This window comes from Eurytemora carolleeae, unplaced genomic scaffold (genome assembly GCF_000591075.1).
Source record: "Eurytemora carolleeae unplaced genomic scaffold, Eaff_2.0 scaffold298, whole genome shotgun sequence".
NCBI classification, from domain to species: domain Eukaryota; kingdom Metazoa; phylum Arthropoda; class Copepoda; order Calanoida; family Temoridae; genus Eurytemora; species Eurytemora carolleeae.
In genome coordinates, this window is record NW_019397132.1 from 92,486 (window position 1) to 105,616 (window position 13,131).

General features: G+C 31.7%; 2 protein-coding genes across 5 annotated transcripts in view; both read left to right on the forward strand.

Moving 5' to 3' along the window:
* The first annotated feature begins 607 nt into the window (after positions 1–607).
* LOC111712213 (dnaJ homolog subfamily C member 4) lies at positions 608–7,568 on the forward strand. Of its 3 annotated transcripts, XM_023486769.1 has the most exons (9): positions 608–704; positions 1,022–1,160; positions 2,945–3,000; positions 3,991–4,087; positions 4,407–4,473; positions 5,377–5,495; positions 6,647–6,673; positions 6,894–6,941; positions 7,453–7,568. In XM_023486769.1, exons 1-9 carry the CDS (start codon positions 668–670, stop codon positions 7,505–7,507), a joined length of 645 nt encoding a protein of 214 aa, XP_023342537.1. In that variant the 5' UTR covers positions 608–667; the 3' UTR covers positions 7,508–7,568. The 3 variants fall into 3 exon arrangements, with proteins under 3 accessions (XP_023342537.1, XP_023342536.1, XP_023342538.1); XM_023486768.1 differs by lacking the exon at positions 6,647–6,673 and having other exon boundaries at positions 609–704; positions 5,377–5,494; positions 6,866–6,941; XM_023486770.1 differs by lacking the exons at positions 6,647–6,673; positions 6,894–6,941; positions 7,453–7,568 and adding an exon at positions 6,780–6,859 and having other exon boundaries at positions 609–704; positions 5,377–5,494.
* A 110-nt stretch (positions 7,569–7,678) lies between these two features.
* LOC111712212 (probable caffeoyl-CoA O-methyltransferase 1) overlaps positions 7,679–13,131 on the forward strand; it is an 8,253-nt gene continuing 2,800 nt past the window's right edge. Inside the window, exons 1-4 of one of the 2 annotated variants that reach the window (XM_023486766.1) lie at positions 7,679–8,211; positions 11,407–11,515; positions 12,221–12,281; positions 12,914–12,987. In XM_023486766.1, the coding sequence (XP_023342534.1) occupies positions 8,153–8,211; positions 11,407–11,515; positions 12,221–12,281; positions 12,914–12,987 (303 nt within the window). In that variant the 5' untranslated portion in view covers positions 7,679–8,152. Of the gene's footprint in view, positions 8,212–11,406; positions 11,516–11,914; positions 11,927–12,220; positions 12,282–12,913; positions 12,988–13,131 lie in introns of those variants that run through there. The other variant, XM_023486767.1, reaches the window with a different exon arrangement.

A 13,131-nucleotide genomic window follows, 5' to 3' on the forward strand; every position in this document is an offset into this window, starting at 1 on the left:
CAAAAGTGTTTTATAAAAACGTCAAATATTAAATTATCTTTAAAAATGTAAATCTAAGTATCTCTTTGCATGATGAGAAAGTAACTATAGATATGGAAAATGAGAAAAAACAAGAAATAATTTATTTTCTTCTTTTTGCGTAGAATATGAAAGTATAAAAATTCTTATTTGTTGCCGCGTTCTTTTCTTCAGTATTATAAAAACAGAAAAACAGACGAATTTTCTGAAACATAAATGAAAATGTCATACTTGAATTTGAGGACGAGGTGCTAGAAAGGCATCCAGAAGTCCTAGATGTCTCTAGAGGCAAACTTTAATTTAAAAATTCTTCAAAATATCCTTTAAAACCCTCGTAGAAAAATACTATTCCCCCTAGGCCTGCTGATTTTATTAATTTGATTTAGATTTATAAATTAATATCTTACCTCAAGTCAGAGCCCGCGATTTAAAAGCTTCGGCTCGAGGGGTCTGTCCTAGTATTCCCCCTAGGCCTGCTGATTTTATTAATTTGAAAGGACATACCGCAATAATTTCCACTTATCTTAGAAAGGGGGGAGGTCAGCCCTATTAGCCCCCTACCTCCTCTATTTAAGCCTCTTCTCGTGTCATATTTGTCTAATTTGCCGAAATATTTCAGAAAATATGCTTAAGCACTGAGAGAAAAAAGATGGCAGTGGGTTGTTGGCCTGCCAGGAAGTTGTTAGGTTAATGTAATTTATTTAATTTACACATTCTACATACATAGATTTATATCAGATATAGTATGGTATAGCTTCAATAATATGAGGGGACATCACGCGACCACAGGGAAGGTTTATGAATGATAAAAATATAAAAAAAATGTGTTGGTAATTTCCTAGTATACGATTTTTGGACGATTAAAGTTGGAAAATTTACAAAAACGTTTGTTAACATTTTTTTTCTTAGAAACCCAAATGATCAAGTTTTTCACACTGAATGCTCATTTACTAGAATTTTTATTGAATGTCTTCCCATTTTAGAACTTGATTATTTAATTTAGGTTCTGGAATATATTCTGTGAGATGCTTACATTGTGTTTTATGTACGCGCTGTGTACATACATCTCTCCTGTACATGTACAAGGAAGACTATACTAAGCTAGGAATACCAGAAAACTCTTCAATAGAAGAAATCAAAAGGAAATAATTGATTACGTCCAATACGATTATTTATGATTCAGAGAATAAGTTTTGTATCAAATTTCAATCCAACAAATTGTAAACATAAATAAACTTTTCTTTAATTGAATAAGTTCATAGATCTGTAGAAAAGAGGGTACCACCTCATAATTTACTATATGAACAGAGGCGGCTTAAATAGGGGGAGGAGGGGCGCAAGTGGAGCAAACAGGCATCTTCTAGCCCATTAATTATGATTTTCAATATAAATTTCCTTGCGGCGCCATTTTATCACTCAAAATTAAGAGTTTTTATATAAACATATAAACTCCTAAATTTTGTAACACTCCCCCTCCCACCCCACCTTGTCGTGGTCAAATACGATCAAATTTCCTGAATGAAATTTCATGGGGGGATAAGAAATTAAGTGGGACAGAAAATCGCTATGAATTGTTGTAAACAAATAGAACTTCGACGGAATAAAAATAAATACTGTATATTTTATAGAAAAAAAAACAGGCGCGCAACTAGGGGGGGGGGCAGGCCTCCCCTAGCCTGATTAAGGGGGGGGCATGCCCCTCCCTTAAGAAGTCTTACCCCCCCGTAAGGGGGGGGGGGGCAAGAAATGACGAAGTCCACCCTGTTTTGCAATTTAGTGATTCATGAATCCAGACCCTGAGGAAATTTAAGAGCTCTTATCGTAAAATAAAAAAGATGATTGAACGTTAATTTATTGAGCTTATAGTTCAATCCATACAGCACTTAATACGCCATATACACACATACAGACCCCCTTAGTCTCCGAGCCTAACTACTGCCGTAGATCAGAACAGTTTGACAAGGTTCCAATGTGCCTTAATCTTTGTTTTTTCATTATGCTGTTTTTTCCTGGGAAAGGGGGTTTATCAAGTATTTTTTAGATATTTTCACTCAGTTCTGCCACTTATTATTATATTGCTTTAATACTGTAGTACAATTATTCAATTAATCCTACATGTTTACCGCAAATATTGTGTGATGTGTCATATTAAAAAAAAATATTTTTCATGTAAAATCATGAATTTTTTATAAAAGGCATTTCTTGTCAGTTTTTGAGTACAATGTACATATTTGATTTATGGATAACAAATGAAAATTTATATATATATATATGTAATTTGTATTGAAAATTAATTATTAAAATATTTCCCCATAGCCCCCCTCTAACCAAATGTATAGTTGCGCGCCTGAAAAAAAGAATTATGATTAAAATTCCTTGACCAAATTTACATATATACATCATTTCTAGCAATGCCCTTTTTTCAACGATACTCTTTAAAGCTTTGTCTGATCAAGTATGCATTAGATACTTATGCTTTTGTTTATTTAAACTGTTCATTTTCAATTGTGGCTACTCCGCAAACATGACTTACCCATTTATTGCTTATAAGAAACAATTATAAACACTTCGTAAAAGACACAGTTCAACAGTTTTGATCAGATCAAGGTTTCATGGGTACCGTTGTAATTCGGGCAGTGCTATCTTTGCATGGTATGGTTTCATATCCTTGATGAAATAGGGAAAGAAGCTATTGAGCTACCCACTACAGGTTCCACTTTTTCTCCAGTGTTTTAAGGATCAAATCCTGAATCACCGTTCAAAGTTCAAATAAGTGGTTGAAGTTGAACCGCTTCTAAGTTCTACGTAGTTCAACGACTTATCGCAATTCATTAAATTCGATCCCTGGTAGAGTAAGAAAGAGAGCTTTAGTTAAAAGCAACAAAGACCCTTATGTTCCATCCTGTAATCAATATTTATTTTCCAGTGCATATTTTAAAAAAGCGAAGGAGTTGCACCCAGACTCCAGAACAGATAACTTAAGTAAGTTATTTTAAATCATTTGAACTTTTCCTGTATTACAATCCTATAACAGAAAACTGTCAAGAAATAACCGTAAAAAATCTTCAAGTTCTCTATAAAACCTTTAGTACAAAACAGGGAACTTTGAGAGTTGTATGAACCTTCTAAAAAGTTATTCAGGGAACTTTTTGAAATTATATTTTGGACTGTACTTAATTACTCACCTCAAATGGTCATTCCTTTTTCTTTGCAAATGATATTAGCTTTAAAAAACTTTGAACATTTAGTTCAGCAGAATTCTGAAGTTCAAAATAGGAACCCTTTGAAGTTTTATATATTAAAGATAAAGAAATTCTAGAAAAAGTACAGAAAAGGGCTATTTTCATGACTTCTGGACTCTCAGGATCTACCTATGAAGAGAAACTGAGAGAGGTTGGACTCACTAGTCTGGAGTAAAGAAGGAAGAGGGGAGATATGATTCAAGTCTGGAAAATCCTTCATGAACATGATCATGTGGATAAAACAAGTGGTTTAGCTCAGCCTATTTACCTGGTGAAAATGAAAAACAAACCATAATGTCCAGTGATCCTTTGAATCTGAAGTTACCTGTGTTGTGCACACCGAAATACGAAGAAACTTTTTAGAGAAAGAGTTATCAATATGTGGAATGATATTCCATATGAAATCAAAAGTGCTGGACACCTGAACATTTTCAAAAACAAGCTTGATAACTGGCTGAATTCCTGAACAGCCAATGAAGTCGGAAAAGAAATGTTTTAAATTATCACACCCGTAATATATAAACATAAACACACCAATTAAACCAATTAAACCAATTAAACTTTTAAGAACTTCTAGCGTTTAGTTCTGAAAACATTAGAGTGCAGTGTAGGACAATTTTGTTAAATTTTAGGTTTAGTACTGGAAACTTTTTCCAAAGCATGGAATTCAAATAGTTGAGTATTTGTTTTTTGATTTCTATGTTGTTCTTATCAAGTTTATTTTGTTCAGATGAAGAAACAGACTTTATTGATTTGACAAATGCTTACAAGAGATTAGTGTACGAGTCTAAATTTGGTACAGACAGCTTTAATGTTACAGATCCCAGGTAATCGTCGAATTGAAAACTTAGTCTTACCTAATAAATATAGCACTAAAAACCAGGAGGGATGAAAACTCTCCCACCCCTTTTTTATGCTTTAATTCAAAAATGATCCCCCCCCCCCATATTGCCGGAAAGAAAAAGCCTCCAAAATACGCAAATAGTATTTATATATTGGAGAAAATAATATTTTTAAGAAGGAGGGGGTGGCGGGTTATTTATTAAACTATCAAATATATTTAATATGAAAAAACAAATATCGGATCACTCTTTTAAAATAAATTCTGACCTTTTAAATAATTAGCAGATTTTGTGTTTGTTAAAGGAATGACCCTAGACGTCAGGAGTACTGGGATATTCGGAAAAGAACAAAAAGTACTAAAGAAATAAAGGTAATTTTATCTTTACTAGGCTTTTAGGGTGCTTCGCGCCCATCTTCTATTTAAATTGTGAACATGTTCTTTTTGTTTACATTTTAAAACAAAGAAGAAAAAATGTTTGCGGATTTTCAAGAATTTATTTTTTTTAGAAAATTAAAACCCTTTAAAACACATTTTTTAAAATTTTTATCATTCATAAACCTTCCCTGTGGTCACGTGATGTCCCACAAAAAATTTTGGCCCGATCGGTTCAGCCGTTTTGACGTTAATTGGACACGAACAAACAAACATACAAGCCAAATTTATATATAGATGTCAAGAAATTATCATCGAAGATCTGTAAAACGTCTGTTTAAAGACGAAACCTGCACACTGCACAGCTATAAAATAAATTAAATAAATTTCGTAAGAAAAAGTGATTAATGAATATTAATTAGAGGTGGTTTTAGGAGAAAATATTTGAAATTAACTCAATAAAATAAAATAAAATAAAATAAAACTTAAAAGCAAACTCATATTTTTAGAGAAAATTTTTTTCTACCATTTATTTGAATTTGGGAAACTTGATCTGAGAAAGCAAAAATTATTTTTAATTGGTGGCCACGTGACACCATGTGTCCTGGATTTCTTAACAATGCCTTAGACACATGATTACTCTGATAAGAGGTCGGAACTTTTTTATGGGTAGTTTTATTAATCTCGATATCCAATGTAAACATTTTTACATCCTTGTAGAGTATGACCACCCCTAGATCGAAGAGGAATAAATCAATTGGTAGAAATGCACAAAATTAAATGATAAGTTGTCTGCTAATAATAATTATAATAAATAATGATAATAAGTTATTAAAGCCTGAGGTTCACAGAAATTAACATCGTTTTATTTTTTATTTAAATAAAAACTATTGAATTCAGGTTGAGGAAGAAATTCTTCGGCAACGGAGGGAAAAGGAGAGAACAATGCTGAGAAAAGCTTTCCTTGGTTTGATGCTTGGTATTTTCTTCGGAACTATATTTCCAGCACTATTTATCGGTAAATACAGGGTGTATTTTTTCTTGAAAAATCCCCTCTCCACTTGAAAATCATTTTTCCCCCCAAAAGAATTTGTTTAATGCTTTTATTCGCTGAATGGTTAAAAAATGATTTAGAGGTAAATGATGAAATTTTAGGGTTACGAGTATCAATGTGTAGGGAACCTAGGGAAATTATATACCCATGGATAAATATTTAAGGGATTTCAATGAATCACAACAACATCCTTGCACATTTTATCTGATGGCGCTGATAATATTTTTCTTATTTTTCTATCTAAAATTTAAATTACCTCAGCCATTTCCCTGCTCGTCTTTGCTGTATAATGCATAAGTCGTAAATTCGGAAGTTTCTCTAGTTAAGCAACACTTAAGGTTGCGTTGAAAGACCTTTAAAGATGAATTCAATAATTGTTTGGGTTCACGTCTACATTTGCTGAAATATTCGATTTTCTCAACGCCTTAGTTGATCTAGACTTGACTGTTGTAAAAAAAAACAATGGTTATATTTTTACCCTGCGAAGGCGTCTAATTTTCTGTGTAGGTTTTTGTTTAGTTAAATATCGTATCTTATTACAAGTACATTATAAATATTTAGACAGAATTGGTATGAGAATTGAACCAATTAATATAAGTATTCTCTTCTATTATCGATTAACTTTGTGAAGGTAATTCGATACAACCAAGGTTCTACCGTTCTATCGAGTACGTGATGTTTCCACGTTTTTGAAAACTATGATGTGGTTTACAAGATTTTGTTATCCGATACTTTTCAGGATAAAATTCATTATTTCCATTGCTTTTGAGATAAAAACTGAAGCAAATGTTTCAAACACTTTTCGATAGATAGATGGGGCCACTTGCTCCGATTTGAAGAGAGGAGTTGTTAAGCGGGGGCGTGGAGCGTCGTGAATTTTATTAATATCACCAAACTCTCTCCATTGTTGTTAACAAAAGTAAGCAGGATATAGGAATTTACAAGTGGTGATGCGAGTGCGCGTACCAAGAGTTAAAGTCAAAATAAGTATTGATAAATATTGCTTTATATCAAGTAGATATCCTCAAATAAATATGCCCAAGTCTCTGAATATTTTCTACTTTGGATATTATAGGAGAGAATGATTATAAGGAGGTCTGTACATGTGAATATTATAGAGAATGATTATAAGGAGGTTTGTACATGTGGATATTATAGGAGAGAATGATTATAAGGAGGTCTGTACATGAGGATATTATAGGAGAGAATGATTATATTATAAGGAGGTCTGTACATGTGGATATTATAGGAGAGAATGATTATAAGGAGGTCTGTACATGTGGATATTATAGGAGAGAATGATTATAAGGAGGTCTGTACATGTGGATATTATAGGAGAGAATGATTACAAGGAGGTCTGTACATGTGATAAATGTTCCCTTCACAGAATTCGAACCAATCCATCAACCAGGTAATTTCAGATTAACTTTAAATAATCTTCTTAAACTCTTTTAAAAATCTTTTTGTAAAATTCGGAAAAGCAGGATAAACTAGGAATTTAATAAACAAATGAAAAAATGGACAAAATATGAATTGAATATTTGATTAACTTTCAAGGAATATTTATCATTTTCATAATGAAATTAATGTATATGGAGTTTATGCCTTCATTTGATTTGTTTTATTCTCGATTTAATTGGTTCTATGAACGTGCATAATATTTAAGGAAACCTCCATTGATAGAGTGACATGTCCGATTGACAACGCGTTAGATATCCGTGTTTGATTTTGAATACTTTTTTCATTTGTGGGTTTTCTACAAAAGTGACTGACCCATTTTTTTGCTTTATAAACAACGGATAAATTATCAAAATTAAACAACTTTAAAATATAGAAAAACGACGTTATCCTCTACAATTTTATCCGAAGTTTTAATTGTACTGTTTTGAATCTTTAGATAACTAAAGAATATATATTTGTAGGTTTATGTTGCAAAAGAATACCAGGGATACAGCTCATACAGCGCCATCTTTATAGAAATATGTTAGTTTAAAACCTTGTTATCATCTATTAGTAAAATATAAAATCTATAATTTAAGTGTCTCATATAACAAAACATGTAAATATTAGAGTTTGGCATAGGTTTTCCTTATCTTAATGAATTGGAGAGGTCGTTGAACAACCCACTGCCGGTTCAAGTCCAGAATCCCGGGGACTGAATTCAATGAATTGGAGAGATCGTTGAACTACCTACTGCCGGTTCAAGTCCAGAATCCCGGGGACGAAATTTTATGAATTGGAGATATCGTTGAACTACATACTGCCGGTTCAAGTCCAGAATCCTCATGAATTTTTAACTGTTGAAGTTTTCTATTCTAAAATTATTTTGATATTTACTTTCAGAAATATTTTTTTTCTTTCTCCCAAAACTGTAAAAGTTCGTATATTCTGTGTTTTCAAAAAGGAGAATAGCTTTCATATCTTATCTCGTATATTATATTAATATCTTGTATCCTGATATATGACAATGTCCGGTGTCTGGCGTTATAAAATTTATTTATATTTGATTTATATTCTAAGAAATCATGTGGAGTGTGCACTGTAAAGAACAGATGATTACATGTGTTCAAATTTGCATTATTTCTGATATCTTTACAGTTTGTCATTCAACAAAGGACATCCATGAATGTTTTTTCAGATAATTATCTTAATTTAACAATGACTGGGCTTGCTGTTGTCAAGTAAGTTAGATATTGAAATACTTTACAGTCTGTACAGTTCGTTAGTCAAATAGCCAGTTAAAAGCATAACAAAAGTCGTCTTCGTTTAGTTTTTAAATTATAAACGTCGCAACAGGAAATTTTATTTGCTAACTATTATTGCTTCAAAAATGAGCCCTAAACAATTGCAAAGATTTATTAGCCATAACCGTTATAGATTACAATATCTTTTGCTTTATCTCTAATATTAGCTCGGGAACCCAGATTTGTCTAAAATTTCTCTCAAATATTTAACCCACTCAACTTAGACATTATAAACCAATCTAAAAACATTCCCCTGGTTCTAACTAGTTCCTTGGTCAAAATTTGAGCAAATCATTCAAGGGTTTGTTAAGTTATGATCGGACATACAGACAAACAAACAGTGATTACTACTTTAAATATGAGATTCATTTTGTTTCATTTTTAAACAAAAGCAAAATGAAGATTTAAACTTAGATATTAAATATACTTATATTAATCTATTAAAGGACAGTGAGCGGTTTATGTGGTATATAATCTTAAGACTGATATTTATTAAAGTTTAAGTTGAAGGGGCCATTGTTTTAATTTTAAAATAGCTAACTTAATAACAGATTGTAAGTTTTTCTTGGGTTTTAACATTGTTTGAATTTTGCCACGTAACCCCACATTTTTAATTGTAGTTAGTCAGTTATTTTTTAACTATGTTCTATATTCTCTGAGAGATCAAAATATAAACTCAGTCATAAACATTAACCATCTAGTATAAGGCGGGATGAAATTCGTCTTAAGTAAGATATTGAATTTGAAACGTCGCCACGGAACTTGTGGACTTGTTGTTTGAAAAAAACTTGTTAACAATTAAAACTTAAATAAAAAAGTCGTCTTTATTATATTGTTACTATCGCCTACCACCGTATAATTTGACCAAACCACATAATTCAAGAATACTCCTTTTAAGTAAAATATTACTTGCATGCATTCTCATCCTTTGTTAACTGTTGGGACACCTTTAACCATATTTAACAAAGTAAAAATTTGGACATATACATTACAATGTTTGCCTATCGACTTCAGAAAAGTATTTGAATATAGGCAACCAAAACTGAAAACTTTAGAATGAGATATCCTTAATCCGAGTTACTTAATCTGAGTATCCAATCCAATGGCCACACTTTTGATTTTCTTTTTAAGCCGTTTTCTTTGATATAGTAGAGAAAAATAAAAACCAGGGTTTTCTAAATTAGAGAGTCCCTCCCGTTTCTGTATATATCTTAAATGGCGCGCAAAATTTCAAATTTTTTGGCTTTATATACGCGACTCTGATTGGTTGAATATTATACACTTTTCAGGCTACAAGTACAAGATTAGATTAGTCTCGATATTAAGAAAAAGAGAGGATCAAGCATGAATTTCGATATCCACCATTCTAAAGTTTTCAGCTCAAATTACAAAGTTTTAACATTCGCCCTCACGTCAAATTGAAGTAAACAGCACGTAAGATTGAAATCTTCTAATTTCTCATTCATAACTCCTCTTCTTGAAGAGGTTTTGAGAATAAGAAAAATGTTGTTAATATCTAACATATAACTGGATAAATTTTCTGTTATCGCACTTTTCCTTAAAATCAAATCTTTTAAGGTGCTACGAGATCACAAAGTCATTTCAGGAACGTCCCAGAAAATTAACATTTTCCCTTCTTTCTAAATTCAGTGGGCACGTGATAGCTTGAAACTGTTATCATTTTGTAGGGGAACAAAACAGTCAAAATCGCCACTTATCGAGATACACCCCTGTGGAGTAAAATATGGGACATTTAGATTTAGTTAAATTGAATTCACTATCCACATTCTTAATTTCATTAAATTGTTCTACCAATTTTAGTTTTTCTGCACAATTTCTTATAAACCGGTACTTTAAAATGTACATCTGCTTCAAATATTAAAATTGAAACAAATTTAAAAGGTTAATTTTGGATAAATTGAACGCACTCATTCCTCTGATAGGTTTAAATAAATCAAGTTTTCAAGGAAGGGCATTGTACGATATACAATGTACAATGTACATACAATACTTCATACGCGTTCATTTTGTAATAGTAAGATAAAACAGTATAAGGAAAATCGATAAAATATCCAGATTACCAGAAAAGTCCCTTCAAGACTAGGGATGGGCATCATTTTGAGGCCCATTTTTAAACATTCAAGGTATTTTGGCTTTAAAAGCGATTCATAAGAATCTGAGATGTTTATCCTTTTGTAGAATTTTATGCTTGATAAATTTTTTTTTCAATAGTAAAAATTTGTTCTCTGATCAAACCATTTTTAATAATTCTTTATCCAAACGATTTTAAAATCGTTTATCAAACCGATTTTAATAATCGCTTATCGAAACGATTTTTCATAGTTGTTTCAAAACGGTTATAATATAATCATTTATCAAAACGTTTTTTAATATAATCGTTTATCAATAAATTTGAATAAGCATTTATCAAACCGTTTTTAATAATCGGTTATCAAAACGATTTTAATTATTGTCAATCGAAACAATTTAATAATCATTTATCGAACGATTTTTAATAATCGTTGATCGAAAAGATTTTAATAAACGTTTATCAAAATGATTTTAATAATCGTTTCAAAATGGTTTTAATATAATCGTTTATCAAAACAATTTTGATAATTGTTCATCAAAAGGATTATGATAAAAGTTTCAAAATGGTTTTAATATAATCGGTTATAATCGGATTTTAATAATCGTTAATCGAAACAATTTAATAATCATTTATCGAACGATTTTTAATAATCATTGATCGAAAAGATTTTTATAATCGTTTACCAAAATGATAAACAATTGTAATTCGAAAAAAGCTTGTTAACAATCAAAATTCAAATAAGTAGTCGTTTTCATTCTATTGATATAACCGCCTACCACTGTATGTAAATTGTAAACATTTGGCTTCTTGGATATCAGGCCTAATATATAAGATACTTTAAAGGTACTCATACGGTCCGATTGCAAAAATCTACATTTTATTATATGTTCANTCTTCACTCTTCAGTTCTGAGTTCTAGGGGGGGACGCCCCCTCTTCCTTTCACAGGTCTAGGTGGATGCACTGTCCCCCTTGTCTCCCCTCTATTAACGCCCTTGCTTTAAAATCTATCAATTAAAATCTTTAATATTTGTTGTTTAGTAAGAGTTATGCTGCATCTGATCCGGTTAAAACCTATTGTCTGGAACATTCTACTAAACTCCATCCAGTTCAGCTAAAACTTCAAGAACAGACACTTAAACTGGAACAGGTACGGGTCAGCTTAAACTTCAGGAACAGACACATAAACTGGAACAGGTACGACTCAGCTTAAACTTCAGGAACAGACACTTAAACTGGAACATGTACGGCTCAGCTTAAACATCAGGAACAGATACAAGAACAGGAACTGTTTAGCTTGAACTTCAAGAACATACACTTAAACTGGAACAGGTACGGGTCAGCTTAAACATCAAAAACAGACACATAAACTGGAACAGGTACGGCTCAGCTTAAACATCAGGAACAGATACAGGAACAGGAACTGTTCAGCTTAAACATATGGAACATATACTGAAACTGGAAAAGGTACTTTCAGATTAAACTTTAGGAATAGACACAAACTGAAACAGATAAAGTTTAGTATAAAAATGTTCTGAAACATTCTCTAAAACTGGAACAGGTATAGTTTCATTTGAAACATCTAGAAACATGCATTCAAGTGGAACTTCTAAACACTGAATAGAAACGTTAGCTATACAGAGACTGTGGCTAATCCAGTTAATTTCCTAAAAATAAGTTGGTCTTTTAGGGAATATTTCATTAGACTAATATTTGAGAACAATTTTGTTCTTAAAATATTTTCAACTTTATTTGAGTAAAATCGCTCTTGTTCTTGCATTAAAATCATATGTTTACTTTTATTATTATCCCTTTAAAATGAAGTATCCCTTTAAAATATGTTTGATTATAATAGGGAAGAATGCTTGGAGCCCCAGAAGTGATTTCCCTGAATGCAATCTTCATCAGATCAATGAGTAAGAAATATATATTTACATTACAGCCATTGATACAGCTGAAGGGTTTTTAGTTGTAGTCTTTTTGTGCAAATTAATGCAGAGTGAAGAGTTTTTAGTTGTAGTATTTTGTAGTATTTTTGTGCAAATTAAAGCAGAGTGAAGGGTTTTTAGTTGTAGTATTTTTGTGCAAATTAAAGCAGAGTGAAGGGTTTTTAGTTGTAGTATTTTTGTACAAATTTAAATCAGAGTGAAGAGTTTTTAGTTGTAGTATTTTTGTATAAATTAAAGCAGAGTGAAGAGTTTTTAGTTGTTGTATTTTTGTACAAATTAAAGCAGAGTAAAGAGTTTTTAGTTGTAGTATTTTTGTGCTAATTAAAACAGAGTGAAGGGTTTTGAGTTGTTGTATTTTTGTGCTAATTAAAACAGAGTGAAGGTTTTTGAGTTGTTGTATTTATGTGAGACTTAAGAGTTTTTAAGTTGTTTATTACTTGGGAGCAGTATTTTAGGAATTCGTTTAATCAAACAATAATTTTTAACAATCATAATATAGTTGTATCAGTGATGAAAAATAATAAGGACCGGAAATCCTAGGAGGAGGGGGATGATCGATGTTCCTCTTCTAATTTATCAATCCATAAATAATATTCCAGGAGCAAAAAAGGTTCTTGATATCGGAGTGTTTACCGGAGCCAGCAGCCTAGCCGCAGCACTAGCTCTTCCAGAGGTAACTGGTATATATATATATATATATATATATATAAGGAACCCCATGAACTCTCTCTCCCGACAAACTTTCTAAAGGTTTTCTTTCTCCAGTTTGTTCCTCTTCTTCTCCCCCTTCCTCCTCCCCTTTACCTCCATTCTTCCC

Coding starts and splice junctions, on each gene's coding strand:
- LOC111712213 (XM_023486769.1), top strand. CDS start 668: ATGGCAGTGGGTTGTTGGCCTGCCAGGAAGTTGTTAG. Junction 3,001..3,990: donor CTCCAGAACAGATAACTTAA/GTAAGTTATTTT, acceptor TATTTTGTTCAG/ATGAAGAAACAGACTTTATT. Junction 6,942..7,452: donor CGAACCAATCCATCAACCAG/GTAATTTCAGAT, acceptor ATATATTTGTAG/GTTTATGTTGCAAAAGAATA.